A 14,457-nucleotide genomic window follows, 5' to 3' on the forward strand; every position below is an offset into this window, starting at 1 on the left:
GTATACATTTCTATACCTACACAGTACACTGTACTACAGCACTTTCTTTCAAAGCCAGGTCTAGCCACTGGGGTCCATTAACTGGACCAACAGCTTAATTTTTGCTGCTTTCTTTCCTAGCATCTGACCAGAAGGGTATCAGCCACATTCCTGTTACAGGGGAAGGAATGTGAATCAAAATTTCCTTTGGGATCAGGCCACATGTCCCTCTCTTCATAGAGGTGCAGGCTCCTACCACATTAAAGCCTTCTGCAGCACCAGTCTGACTTTGCTGGAGGTGCAGGGAACATCCTGGAGAAGACCCAGGGCAGCAGTGGGGTCAGAAATGGACAAAGACAAAGGTGAGTCAGAGAGGCAGAATAAGGAGGGGAGCCAGTGGCCTGCTGGGGGGACTGCAGTATAATTCACCTGTGTCTATAGTGCACCTACCACTTTTGCAGAAGTAAATCTGAAAGAGCCAAAGGATAGTCTCCAGGAAAAAAAAGAAAATAAAGAAGTCATACCTGAGGCCTTTTATATGCTTTTCGAACCCTCAGTCCCAACTTCTGTGCAAGCTCCTGTCCCAGCTGCGTGACACTCTCATCCTGGGGACAAAAGCATTGGAAGGACACTTTCAGCTTTGTGTCTTTGTGGCAGACAAAACAAACAGGAATGCAGCTGTCCGCGCAGCCGTGCCAAAAAAAAAGCTTCACTTGTAGATAGCAGCAGAGCAACCCTAGCAGAGGCCATGCAAACCAGAACGTTCCTATCATTCCTGCTGAGGTACTGAGGTTGCTCCGTTCTCTCCAGTTCTGCCTGGACTAACCTGCCACAAACCTCTTCACTTATTTATCATCAGCAACTCCTTCCTTGTGCTTTCCTCCCTTTTCCCGCTGGCAAAAATACTGGCATCCTTTAACAGTTTCTTCAAAGGAAAGCAACATGCTTGCCCAATCTATTGCAATATCCCTCCTTAATGCTACTATATGTCCTTTATCTATAACCCTGAAGCTTGTTCTTTTCTCTCTGCTTACCACATAACTCTGATCTTCCCGATTTTCTTCTCTCTGCAGGTTCATTTTTTTCCCCTTCAGCCCCTCACCAGCCTGTGGGTCTTCCATCTCACTGCATCAGTAACTTTTCCCCTCAATCTGAAATGCCACCTTTTGACTGAACTTCTTTCCCCACATCCTCAACACTGGTTTGGTCTGAAGTCAGTGAAGAAAAAAATCCAATTTACCCATGTCCTCTTCTCTCTCCATCTTCTATCTCTTCAGGATGTACCTTCCTCTCCTGAAACTGCTCCATATTCTCCAGAGATCTCTTGGTCAGTTCTTATGGTTGCCTCCCCCTACTCCATCCCTTCCAACTCTCAGAACTGTCTGACATAACCACCACTCTGCCTTTTTAAATACTTTTTAATATTTTACCCCAATCATGTTTTCAATGCTCTTTGTCTCTGGTTCCTCTGCCTTTCTAAACACTCTTGCAGGTACCTTCTGACACCTCCTGCATCATTTCTTTTCATTGATCTTACAACAATACCTACCAGGCTCATCCTATACAATTCCACATGCCATCACGACTCTAAGATGTCCTCTCTGATGCTTGGACAAGATCAAGAATATTTTTCTCTAGGCTGCTTTAATTTCCCAACAACATGATTTAATTTTTAACAAGCAGGCCTGAGGTTTGGGACTGGGAGCTTACTCACTCTTTGTCATTTTGAGAATTCTTCTTTAGCCTTCCTTTTCCTCAGGTGCTTACTGTCCCCCCCTTATTGAGCAAGGGGATGCTCAATAAGGGCATGCAAAATGCCCTCTTGCAATATCCTAAAAAACCACCCTTTGTGCCATCCTAAAAACAGACAACAGAGAAGCCTCACCATGATGGGAATCTCTGCAAACTATCAGCACTGGATATCTGCACCTGGTTAAGCTAACTCTGCTAGACAGTGAGTCAAGTGAGTGGCACTCCTTCATCACTGCAAGTTTTAATATACGAGCTGCTTCTCAGCTGTTACAGCAACACAAACTGGTAGCACCTCATTGTTCCAGAGGCCCAGCAACTGGTGTAGTTGAAACAGAACTGAGATGATGGACAGTCTGATTTGACTTTGATGCGGAGAAGGCTTGTGATTTCTGTTAATCAGATAATAAGGCAATGGCATGCTTTAATTTACAAGACTGAATTGTTCAGAGCCAGGAATGCAGATGTCTTGATAATGAATTTGTAAAGTTGAGCTATCCTGACCCAGAAAAGCTAGATAAAATGTCTGCAGACCACCAAGACCTTTAATATTTCAGCCACATATAAAAGTGGCTGAACTACATTGTGAGATGCAGCCACGTACAGTTTTACGTGAACAGATGTATTAGGTAGTTTTGTTTACAAAAGGATTTACGAAATAGGTCTTTAAAACTCCCCTAACATAATACTTTCAGTGTGTTTTGGTCACCTTGTTCTGTCAAGTCAAGTAAACTGAATACAAAAGAGGCAACAAACTGCTAACACGGCTCGGCTTTATAAGATTGCTTCTGCAATTCTAATAAGAAAAAAAAAAAAAACCTTCTGCTGAAGTAGTTGCCTTTTTTTTCCTAACAGCATTACTGTGATGGATCAGAACTAAATTTAGCAAAGATGACCAGCACTCACTGGGATGTAATCAGAGTCTGCTTACTTGTTCAATATCTGGCCTAAAAGAAAGCTCAATAAAAGCACTGTTAAGAAAATACATAGGGCCTAGTATATGTGAATAGTCCCCTCTTAAGTAAAAAAATTTACACACCTGTGAGCATAACTGATCATCGAGGACCCCTCCACATATCCCTCAGAAACAAAAACACTTTATCAGCTTGCCTTAGTAATTATTAACTAAAACATCAGACATTTTTATCTAAAACTGGAAAAACGTGTATGTTTCCCCACAGGGCTCCAGTTTGCATTTGTGCCATGCTCACAGTCACTCTCATTAGGCATACAGAAAGGGCTAATTAAAGCACCTTCATGGCCTTAGCTCACCTTCTGTTAGGGCAACTTTTTGCACTTTGTGAATAGGCCAGCAAACCTTCTGCCATTAGCCAGTGTCTCTGGCTGGTAGTGTGTGCAGATTGTGACTTGGACAGAAGAAACAAGAGCATTCAAAGATCCTCTCTGAGTTGAGAGAGAGAGAAGAATCCTGGACATAAGCATGTCACCAAGTATAGCCAACTTTCCTTCTTCCTCAGGCTAAATATTAAGTGATGAAAGAGCAACTTGGTGAGCCCCAGAAACCAGGATAAGCTGTATGTCAAAAACTTACATGGGGGAGGGACAGCAGACAACGGCTATTACACTCATACGCCTCTTTGTGCCTTCCAAGTTCATTTAAAGAGCGAGCTTTGCGGAAGAGCGCTCGGATGTTCTCCTTGTCAAGACCTAAAGCCTTTTCACTGTCTTCCAGAGCCTTCTCGTACAACCCCTGCGTGGAAGAAACCACCAAAAGTCAGCACAGCAGACAAGACCTTCTCTGTGTGAATCCACGTTTTGTATCCCTCAGCAGAAATACAAAAGCATGGAAAAGACAGTTGGAAATGCACTCATTGCTTTTTGTTAATCATGGTGAAATGCAGAACACTTTAAACTTAGTGAACAGCACGATTTGGGCTGCTTGAAGAACCTTATATTGCTTCCCCTTCTACCGTGGATGTGTTACATTTGACAGTCTTTAATTATGTGACCACCTGTTAACTTTTTTCATAGGACTTAGCCTCATTATGAACAGGATGGACCTGCTTTGGGGCTCTGCCATAAAAGAAGCCTGTTGCATTCCTGAAGAAAATGGAAGAGAACAGCTTTTTAGAACCTGATTATTTCAGAATCATTTTCCATATGCGTTCCGAATGCTCTGCCATGATTCAAAGCCTTCTCACTGTCTTCCAGTCTCACAGATGCGGGGAGGCAGGCAAACTTCCAGAGCAATATTCAGAATCAGTACAGGAAGGCACTGGCTCTTTACAACTGCATTTGCAGAGTGCATTAACTCCTCAACACGGACCTGAACTGCCTTCTTAGTACCTTAGGGCTGGCCAACAAAAGTGGGACCCCATTCCTTTACATCATTCCTCTGGCTTTCCAAGACACAACGTGATAGTGAGGAGGTATCCAAGATCTTTGTATGTCACCATTTCCTTCTGTGCTGGGGACTGAATACCCTCCTGACATGTTTTCCAACTGCATGACACCCAAAGCAATCCAGCTGTCCTTCCTGACTCCTGGGGATGCCTTGGGAAGGCACTCACCATGGCGAAGTAGCAGGCAGCTCGGTTGACATGCAGCTTGCACAGGAGTTCCTTTGGGATGGTCACCTCATCAGAGGCTGCATAATCTGCCACGTTCAGCCCTTCTACATACTGTACCAACGACAGCTTGAAATCCTTCTCTCGAAACAAATCATTGCCCTCTGCAAACAAGTTTCTCACCAGCTTCTGCAAGACAGCCTGGACAGCAGGAACAGAGCAAACAGACTGAAATGGATACACGGAAACAGAAGCAGTTTCCCAATTTCCCATTCCTTCCCATGTTTCAGCAACCTGTCTGCCCAGCACAATTCTCCCACATCCCCACTCTCCTATAAAGCATGAGTCTTTTGGTGGAGAAGAATAATCCAGTCAAATTTCCTCCTTTCTTGATCCCTCAAGTGTTTTCTCCTTCCACTGAAAGTTTTCCTTGCCAGAATTCTTAAAGCTTGACATTTTAGACAAACTGTGACAGACCATCCCTACGCTCCACTCTCGCTCTCTACTTCTTGTCTGGCTGTGCAACAGAAAAAAATCTTGTTAACCTAAGGGTTCCCACCTTCAGAAAAAAAACATCTTGTAATTACCTCATAGTCTTCTTGGCTTAAAGGTAATGTAGACCTGAAAAAAAAAAAAGAAGAGAAAGTGTTCGTGATTCAAGCATCCATGTAAAATCTCGCTTTTGTCTGATGAAGAAAACCATCTTTTTGGTCCTGTTTTGATTATCTCAGTGATTTACTGAATGTTTTATCACTTAAAAGACAGCTGGAGTGAAGAGAACACAATTAGGGAACATTATGCTCAGTGACGGACCCAGTGACGTCAAGAGATGATTAGGTCCCAAAGGTATTTGAGACACAAGGAATCTTATTCTCAGCTATTTTCTGTGCACATCTAATATTTTGTCACATGCCCTGTACAGACAGCCACCTGTAAAGAAACATTTCTGAGAAAATCTCATGAGAGGTTGTCATGGAAAATGGGAGCACAAATGCACCTAGCCCTGATGAGAGGCAACAGATTGGTCACTTCAAGACCTTCTCAAATCCTCTGTGCAGTCACAGAAAAGACAGTGATAAACACAATCACTTTCCTCCCCGTTACCTCAGCCAGTGCCTTCAGGACTACACTACAAACACAATGAAAGGAGAAAACAATGGAGGTGCAAGAAGCCATTCAATTCTTGCTGCCTTGGCCAAGACTGCCAGGCTGTGCCCTAGAACTGGCCGTGCTTGTGTGGGCTACGCCTGTCCCACAACAGCCTCAAGACACAGGCAAAAGGCTCTGTTCTTCAAATCAGAGCACCTGTTTGCTCCACATATATTATTTCTCCCAGAGAGAATACAAAGTTTTCAAGAAATCCTTAGCAATCTTCATGCCCCTCCTCACCTTTGAAATACGGCATTATATAGATGGCCTTACTGATCAGAGAATAAACTTTTTAAAATTTCATCAGTACAAATCCTTAAAATTAACTACAGGAAATGTAATGGCTTTGCAAGAAACATTCACACTCTTACAAAGTTGGACTACCCCAAAACAAGTCAATGAATAACACTTTCCCTGGTTCAGAGCTCAAGACACATTCAAGAAACACAGACAACATCCTGCATTTCCAAATTATTTAATTTATGGGAACCTTACACGTTTTTATAAACATTACTGAAACAAACCTCACAACTTTCTGTCTGAGTGGTTACCAGCCTCACATAATTTCCAACTGGGGTAAAAATACAATGGCCACGCCAAGGGATGTCAGTATATAACTTCGAAGAGTTGGCTTTTTTCCCTACTGTGGATGGACAGATTTCATAATAACTGCAGGATTCAAAGCACGCCTTAAGAAAATAAATCTTATTCTAATCTTATTTCTTCCCTACTCATCATGCAACTTGGACCTTGAGGCTTTTGCCAACACAACCACTGGAGGCAAAAGCACGACCATACTTCATAAGGAAGTGCTTGAACTTGTAGCTACCATACAGGAAATCACCATAAGCTCTAGGCAGCCACAAAATATTTGCAGACGAGTGACTGGAGGCAATGACCAGGCTGGCAACTGCAACAGAGCCCAGGTCATCTCTTTCTGGTAATAGCAGTGTACAAGGCACCTGGTTTTTACCCTCCTTTCCTCACCGACGTAATAGGAATACTTCTTCCTAAGTAAGGTGAATAGAAAGAACTTGATTCTTACAATCCTTGATACAAAGATAAGCACCTCCCAAGCCACAGGAAGCAATGAGTCCACTTACTGAATTAATTGAAGTCCTTTCTCTATTTCTTGTTTTCTCTTCTGTCTCTCCATTACAATCGCTGCAGAAGAATAAAGAAAAAAAATAGAAAAGAGTCATTACAGGTCTTGCTGGCAGTTAAGCAGCACAGTATTTTGCGTGTGCTTCAACTTACTACTAACAAAATGTACCAGCCCAAACGCACAGAACACTGAAGCCCATGATTTATCCACACTGCAGACAAAGGACAGCAAGCAGCTCGCTACCCACTATCTGCTTTTTCTCACATGCCATTGCCAGGATACACAGGCAAAGAGGAACTGCTTCAATTTGAGCTTGCTGCTTAGACTGCCAATAAACAAAGCAATGGGAACCAAATGCAATCCTGACTGCCTTCTAGGAAAGAGGGAAAAAATAAACACTTCCCCCGCACTGGCAGAGATTTCAAGAATTTGCACATGGACTCTTCCATGATAAGCAATTCTGACCACTGGGCCAGACTCAAACTGGTTTATAACATCCTTGCATACCAAATAAGCAATTTATGTGGGGCATCTGGAATCACATCACAGTGAGGCACTGGGAAGGAGGTGGAATATCTTTCTGTGGTACACATAAAAAGACAGTAAGGGACCTCAGCAATGGATACTTTGTGCTGAAAATCAGTTGACAAGTGCAGCAGAAACTTGGGAACACTCGTTGGGAGCAGTAAGAGGGCTCCAGGATGCTTCAGGGAGAAGGGACCCCCCCATTCTGCAATGCTTTGAATTGCGGCCTGAGGAGGACTCAGCAGAACGTTTTCCCACAGGCATGCACACAGATGGACAAAGACAGCAAGCTCAGAAACACTGAAATGAAATGGAACTGAAGACAACGCTCATCCACAGCTGAGGATTGCCTCTGAAAAGATTAGGATAAAAACAAAAGTCATTTTTCTTGGAGAGCATTACCATCTGGCTCCCTTTCATATTACAGATGCCTTTGTATCTAATGTATCTTATGGTACCTGCAGCACGATCAGCCCAGAACACTGTGAAGGAACCTTTAAGGTACATGAAAATCAATCCTGGCAGCTAAGCAAGCCCTTATTGATTATGCTCTGCACTATGCAAAGTGCAGAATGGCTGATACTTGCCCTTTACCAGGAAGGACAGTTAGGCAAAAAAAGATAGAGATGAAGACCAAGAAGCAAAGGCAGCAGAAGCAAGCAAGGGCTTGAAAGTGATAGTGTTGTTTGTAAGTCATCAGACATTAAATATGAGAGCAATCTGGTCTAAACAGCAGGCAGAAGATTTCAAGCGGCTGTATGTGGAATGGGATGGGCAGCACAGCAAGCAAGGGAAAGCCAGAATGCCAGCAGATGAGATGACTGATGATCAGTGTCTCTATAAAGGCTTTTAACAGAAGCAATGGAGAAGAGCTGGTAGACCTCAGCACACCACCAGAAGGCCTGGAATGGTTTATAAATAACCTGGATAATGAGCAATCAGGAAGAGAGAAATTTAACAAGGAGACTGCGAGGTTAATATGAACACAGAAGCTACAAGCAGACAGGTTTGAATGGTAGAAAATAAGACAGTCATCTCATTCAGTATTTCTCCTTACACAAAACTGAAAAGAGAGAAGAGAGAACAGACAAGACGAGGAGAAGTAGGAGCTGTGTGCACACAGACAGCAGTGAGAGCTGGGGAAAAAAGTCAGGCTTGTCCTCCTTGGAGAGCTCTTGCTGCTCCTCATCACAAGCCACGCTGGAGAAAACAAAAAGAACAGAAGGAAAGTTGTGGCCCACAAACCCGATGGTGACTTATTATTGGTGACTGCGGGAAGTGGACACTGTCTGTTCATCACAAAGTCAATGGCTGCACTCCAAAAGCACTGTGGCACATCTTCACAGTTGTGCATATCCACACAACTGATACATCACCTTAAAAAGCTTCTGATACACACAGCGTGCTTCAACTCCACTACTGAGCTCAGCCCTTTTCTCAAAATACTACTGCAAGGAGCGAGGAAGAGAAAGTCAGTACCACTTCTGATGGCTACCCTGATCCACTGCTGACCATCTTCCACAGCAAGATATTGGCACGTGTTACAACCAGAACTGGTCACTGCTGCTTGTCCACAGAGTGGCATTCAAACACTGCTGATGAAAAGGTGGAGTGGGGCCAAAGGCCTGCAAGAAAAGGCTCTAAAACATCTTTTTCCCCCACAGTTAACCAACTCCTCTTGCATCCTGGAGTTCCCCTTGTTTTTAATCTCCTCATGGCCATCAGATCCAGCATACCCCTTTCCTCCCTTGCTTCACTTAGATGGCTTGATCATCTTTACATCCCACAATACCCTGTCAAAGATTTGATCCTTGATAAAAACTCTCATAAAAAAAAACTTCTGTACCCTGCACACTGTTTCCTCTCAGCAGTCCAAGCTTCATCTTCTACAGATAGTGCTTCCCAACACAAGACTCTTCATCGCCTTCTTTAGACACAGACCACAGGTTCAATTGCCCCTCTATAGTATTGTGCTCTGGTGCTGCCCCACATTCCTCTTTCCTTATAGGTTGGTAATCAGCCTCCTCTGCTAGCACTCCTTCACACCTTCACATTTATGTCATAATTTCACACGTAAGACTCATCTTCTCATGGCAACACCCTCAAAATGCACACCACATGCCGCTGCCCTAACAACCTATTTTATCTCTCTCAGGAACAACCATCTTTCCTATTTGATCTGACTCCACAGCAGCACCTTCCTCCACGTGTTCTCTTCTTCCCTCTAGCATGCTCCACCACTACTGCAGACTCCTCTTGCCCTTTCATATCCCCCCCGTTGCATTCCCGTCAAACTCAGCCTCTTCTTGGTCACTCCAGCCTCTTCACCATCACGTCCCACCCTAACCTTACACCACACCGCACACTCATTATGTCTGTAACCCCAGAGTACAGTCAGCCACTGACACACACAGTGCTTTGGTTCTGCTGCACACCACACCACAGTTGATGCATAATTAATTTTAAGCACAGAGCCTGCTTAGCTTTTGTTTTCTCGGTCGCGTAAATATTTTTAGAAACACAGTACAAAACATTTCATCAAGCAGTGTGCCTGAACATCCTTTTTTCCCCCCAAATCTGTCTGTCCAGACTTGCCTGCTCAAATCACTACCAGAATTAGAATCCAGGATATTTATATCACCACCAAAAAGCCCTTATCATTTCAGTTGAAATGTTTGCCCCCTCTGGTCCAACATCTGGAGAGGAATTTATTTGTGGTTTGTCAATGAGTTACAAACTATTTGTCAGACAGAAATAAATAAAATACTGCAGATTGGCACAACGGTTTTCTTGCTTTCAGAAGGAAACACAACCCAGTAAACACAGTGACTCAGTCACAAACCAGGTAGATTCACTCAATGAGAGAATATGACATGAATGGAAATACTTTAATTTACCTTACCAAGAGCTTCGACAAAGCTGAATTTGCACAAAGTTTTTCACAGTATATTTCTGCAATTGCAATGAGTTCATATCTGTCTGATTTCTAGGCTTGGACTAATACATTTCAACCAGAAATGAGCACACTGAAATGCAAGTGGCAGGTTGTAGAGCTCAGACAGGAGCTCAGCCACTGGCTGTGTTCTCTTCTCCATGCAGGATTTGCTAACCTGCAAGCATGAAGACTTTGGCTGTAATCTGGCCACCATGGTGGTGAATCAAAACAGGTTAAGCCCGCCACAAATAAGGGCTCCAGCTTGTTTCCTGAGGCTGCTCCCTAAGTCTGAACACTTAGTCTATATGTCTAGTATTAGTCTATATAAGTCTAGTACTAAATGGGGAGTTCGGTGGCCCTGAATGTGGCAGGGGGGTTGGAGATTCATGATCCTTGAGGTCCCTTCCAACCCTGGCCATTCTGTGATTCTGAGAACACTTCTCACAAACAACAATTTTCAGGATAGAATAATAGAATCACTGAGTTTGGAAGAGACCTCTAAGATCATTTAGTCCAACCATACACCTCCCTTCAATATTACTCACTAAACTGAATCCCTAATTACCACAACCATGTTTCTTGAACACCTCCAGGGATGGTGACTCCACCACCTCCCTGGGAAGCCTGTTCCAGGGCAGCATCATTCTTTCTGAGAACAAATCCTTCCTAATATCCAACTTGAACTTCCCTGATACAACTTGAGGCCATTAACTCTCATCCTATTGCTGTTACCTGGAAGAAGAGGCTGACCTCACCTCGCTACAAACTTTCAGATTGTTCTAGAGAGTGATAAGGTCTCTGAACCTCTTCTTCTCCACAGTGAACAATGCCAGTTCCTCAGACACTGCTCATAGAACTTTCCCCCATCCAGCCAGGAACGATGGCCATGTCCAGTCTCCAGTGAATGCGAAACTAGCCCCAGCTGAAATTAAAAGCAGCCATCAACTGTTTCCCCAGGGCAAAGCCTCAACAGAGCACCCAGGTCCTCATCACCCCCCTTTTGGCTCCCTCAGGACTCCCACCGTTTACTGCAGGCCACCTTCCTCTTGCCCCAGCAGCACGGTAAGATTACACTGCCAGCCCCTCGACCACTCACTCAGGTCTCCTGCCCGCCCAGTTCGTCCTCCCCTGCCTCATTTTAAAATGTAAACGTCGGGTCTGATTTCACGGCTCCCGCTCTCCTCCCCCACCCGCAGCACTAGGCCGCCGATCCCCGGCCTTGCGTAGCGGCCACCGCGGGCGGAAGCGCCACCTCCGCCGGCCGGGGCTGCGTGGAGCCGGCGATGCCGTCCGAGCCCCGCGGGGCTCCACTAGGTGCCCGCAACCGGGCATCACTCCACTCCCGGTGCTGCCGGGGGGAAATAGCCAGGTTTCCCGGAAAACGGAAAAGAAGCCCAAACATACTCTTCCTCCTTCCCAACCCCCCCCCCCTCCGCTTCAATAGAAACCACACATCTCCAGGAGTCCGGGGGGGAGGGGGAGAGACTCTACGAAAAAGGGAAAATAAAATAAAATAAAAAAAATAACCTCTCGTGCTACCCGGAAGCTGCTTAAAACGTTAAGAATTAAATACAAAAAATAAACAAATACAAAAGCAGAACCTTCTCATTTGATAAACTTTACAAGCTCTAAGGAAGGTGCATTTGGGAAGCTGCTCCAGCTGAGCTTCTCCACTGTTCAGCGGGGCTTTTACCAAACAGGAGGGAGAGCTGCAACCCAAATACAGCCCCAAACGCAGCACTGAAAGCTACGAGCCACGAGCACAATGAGCCCCAAGTTCTTAATACAAACCCAGGGGCTTTTCCCCTCGCTGTTCACTTTCAGACTACCATCACATTTTTTCCGGGGGGTGGGATTAGGATCTCTGACAATTATTTTTTTGCAAGCCCCACATTTTTTGGCAGAAGCGGGGGGTTAGCTTCCGAATGTCGCCAGTATCATTTTCCCCCACTTTTTTTTTTTTTTTTTTGCAATTACACAACATTGCATCTATGCAGTCAGCATTGGAAACCTTTACTTTTTAATGGAGCGATGTCCAGATTTTCTTGTTTCACAAGTCCACCCCCTGTCTACATACACACATACACACACATAGCCATTCGGTTTAATAATAATAATAAAATAATCATAAAGGACTCACCTCTCCTCGGGTTCTCCCCCCCACGCTACGTATAACTTTCCTCGATAAATGGTATTATATTACTAGAGGTATTATTAACGTATTATTACTATAAGTAATAATAACAGTAAGTGCTATTTAATTATAGGAGGGAGCATTCTGCTTGTGGATCGGCTGCCCCTGCAGCTCCCTCCATGTGCCTCCTGAGCTCTTTACTTTCATTTCCAGGTCTCTCGCTCTGCTCGCTCGCAGCCGCACCAGCAGAGAAAATGCCTCCCGCATATCCTCTGGGCCCTAGAGGCTACCGCTTCCCACAGCCTACATGCATGCGGCTTTCCCTCTTGGATGGTGCTGAGATTCTTTAAGTCGAATTAGGCTTAAAAAATAATAACAAAGCACTGAAATATTTGAAGCTCTGTTCTTGATTTTAATACAACGTTGTTAATGATTTATTCAGTCTGGAATGCACTTACTGCATCCCACACTGCTGACGGCTTCCCTGAAAATAAGATCTACAAACATGAACCTTCCTGTGGAAATGAAAATACTGTGTGTATATATAAAATATTAATACTATCGCATTATATACTGTTGCATATTATGCAAAAGACATGTAACTTACATGCACATAAAAATCTTTTGGAATTAAATAAAAAATTTTGGAATTAAATGCTTGGCTTGTTCTCATCTCAAACCCATCAGTGTTTCTGGAAAATGAACTACCCAGCCACAACATCCCACATAATAGCATCGTGGGAAAAGGATGTTAACATGGAGGTACACAGATCACCTCGGATAAAGATTTCATCCCTCCCCGCCAGCAGCAATGCCTTTAACTTCAAATATCGCTCTGAAATGAGCACTATGCTTGGCTCCCAACCTATCCTCCCTGGTAAGATGGGTTCTCCACTCCTTAGAGACTTCTGCCTCCCATCAGGTCATAATTTCCAGACTGACACCAGTTTAAATTATCCCCCTTTTTCACATGTAATCAGGGACATGTTTACTCCTCAGTGCCTCACTCCTCTATTTACCATGACCTAAAACAGCATCACTCAGTGATTTGCAGAAAAGCATCTCAGGTAATATTCAGGTGCTGGTAGAAGGTATCATCCAAAACATATTAAAACTCCTTAGGATTCAGAATGTTTTAATCAGAGTAGGAAATACTTGATAGAGAGTAGGATTAGCTGCCGGCAGTCCTGTCAGCACAATAAACTGATAATTTATAAAATATAGGCTGTGAATTGTATAATGTACCATACAACGTTGGAGGACATTGTCCTACTCTCTTCACAATATTTAATAACAATCTATTTTTTTTAGATATTCATTATGTTGTCCAATACAACCTAAAGACTACTCTGATTCAGGGATAGGACAGTGTTTGTTTTTGCTACCTGTTCAGCAGATTAATTACCTCTTACTTGAACACCTCCAGGGATGGGGCACTGAGCGAGTCACAGAGGCCAGGATGCCTCCAATCATGCTCTCAGAGCTAAAAGGCAAGATAAAAACAGCTGGATGAGAGGAACAAGAGCACTTAGAAGCCAAGGAGAAAGCGGAACTAAACCACGATCTATTCACAATCAGGAGTTATCCTGGAAAAAACACTGTATTTTTATACAGGACAGCTTATGCAACATTATTTTTCAAGATTGAGTTTCAGCATTGTATAATCAATGGATAACAAGATATTATAATCACAATATAGTTGTATAATCAGTAGATATCAAGATGTTATAATCCCAATATAACCAAGAGAGTTAGGCAAAGTAGACAACGATAACAAAAAGAGAATAAGTGGAAGAGCTTATCCTTTGGCTGGGCTCACAACAAAACACCAAGAGAGGTGATCTCCAGAAGAGATCCTTCCCCACTGGCAGCCAGCTCTTCAATAGGTCTAGGAGGAGTGCAGCCTGGCTCCACCCCTTCCGGCAGCACAGGTGAATTGCCTTCAGCTGTGCTCCTCTGGCTGACTCATGGCTCGCCTCAGGTGATCAATCAGAGGTTCAGGCCGTGACTCAGCAGTTCCCATACAGGCATTGAATGTCACTTCATCCAGCACCAATTTCCTTCGTCTGTAATACTAAGAGCTGCCCCATAAGGGACATAAGGCAAGTGCTGTCCTGCTCGTGAAATAATGCCTTTCCTCGGGGGTTAATTGAAGATTAAGGGCCTTTCAGTATCTTAAGGGGACTATTAAGAAAGGAGGGGGCAGACTGTTTAGTAGGGTCTGTTGTGGTAGGATAAGGGGAAATATTTTCAAACAGAAAGAGGGGAGATTTAGACTAGGAATGAGGAAAAGGCTACTTATGACAAGAGACATGAAGCATAGAAACAGGTTGCCTGGAGAGGTTGTGGGTAC

At 43.9% G+C, this 14,457-nt stretch overlaps 1 protein-coding gene across 9 annotated transcripts in view; it reads right to left on the minus strand.

The window, feature by feature from the left end:
* The window catches only part of ZC3H7B (zinc finger CCCH-type containing 7B), a 46,011-nt gene extending 32,266 nt beyond the window's left edge, over positions 1 to 13,745 (minus strand). For 7 of the 9 annotated variants that reach the window (XM_042815608.1, XM_042815602.1, XM_042815606.1 and 4 more), the window contains exons 1-6: positions 12,111 to 12,507; positions 6,509 to 6,569; positions 4,844 to 4,877; positions 4,260 to 4,457; positions 3,281 to 3,439; positions 504 to 584 (exon numbers count right to left, since the gene is read on the minus strand). In XM_042815608.1, coding sequence (XP_042671542.1) covers positions 504 to 584; positions 3,281 to 3,439; positions 4,260 to 4,457; positions 4,844 to 4,877; positions 6,509 to 6,561 — 525 coding nt within the window. In that variant the 5' untranslated portion in view covers positions 6,562 to 6,569; positions 12,111 to 12,507. Of the gene's footprint in view, positions 1 to 503; positions 585 to 3,280; positions 3,440 to 4,259; positions 4,458 to 4,843; positions 4,878 to 6,508; positions 6,570 to 12,110; positions 12,509 to 13,509 lie in introns of those variants that run through there. The other 2 variants (XM_042815601.1, XM_042815607.1) reach the window with 2 other exon arrangements.
* Positions 13,746 to 14,457: the final 712 nt, after the last annotated feature.

Source organism: Centrocercus urophasianus, unplaced genomic scaffold, assembly GCF_019232065.1.
Source record: "Centrocercus urophasianus isolate 14NV4802_14NV808 unplaced genomic scaffold, USGS_Curo_1.0 seq_15, whole genome shotgun sequence".
Lineage (NCBI taxonomy): Eukaryota > Metazoa > Chordata > Aves > Galliformes > Phasianidae > Centrocercus > Centrocercus urophasianus.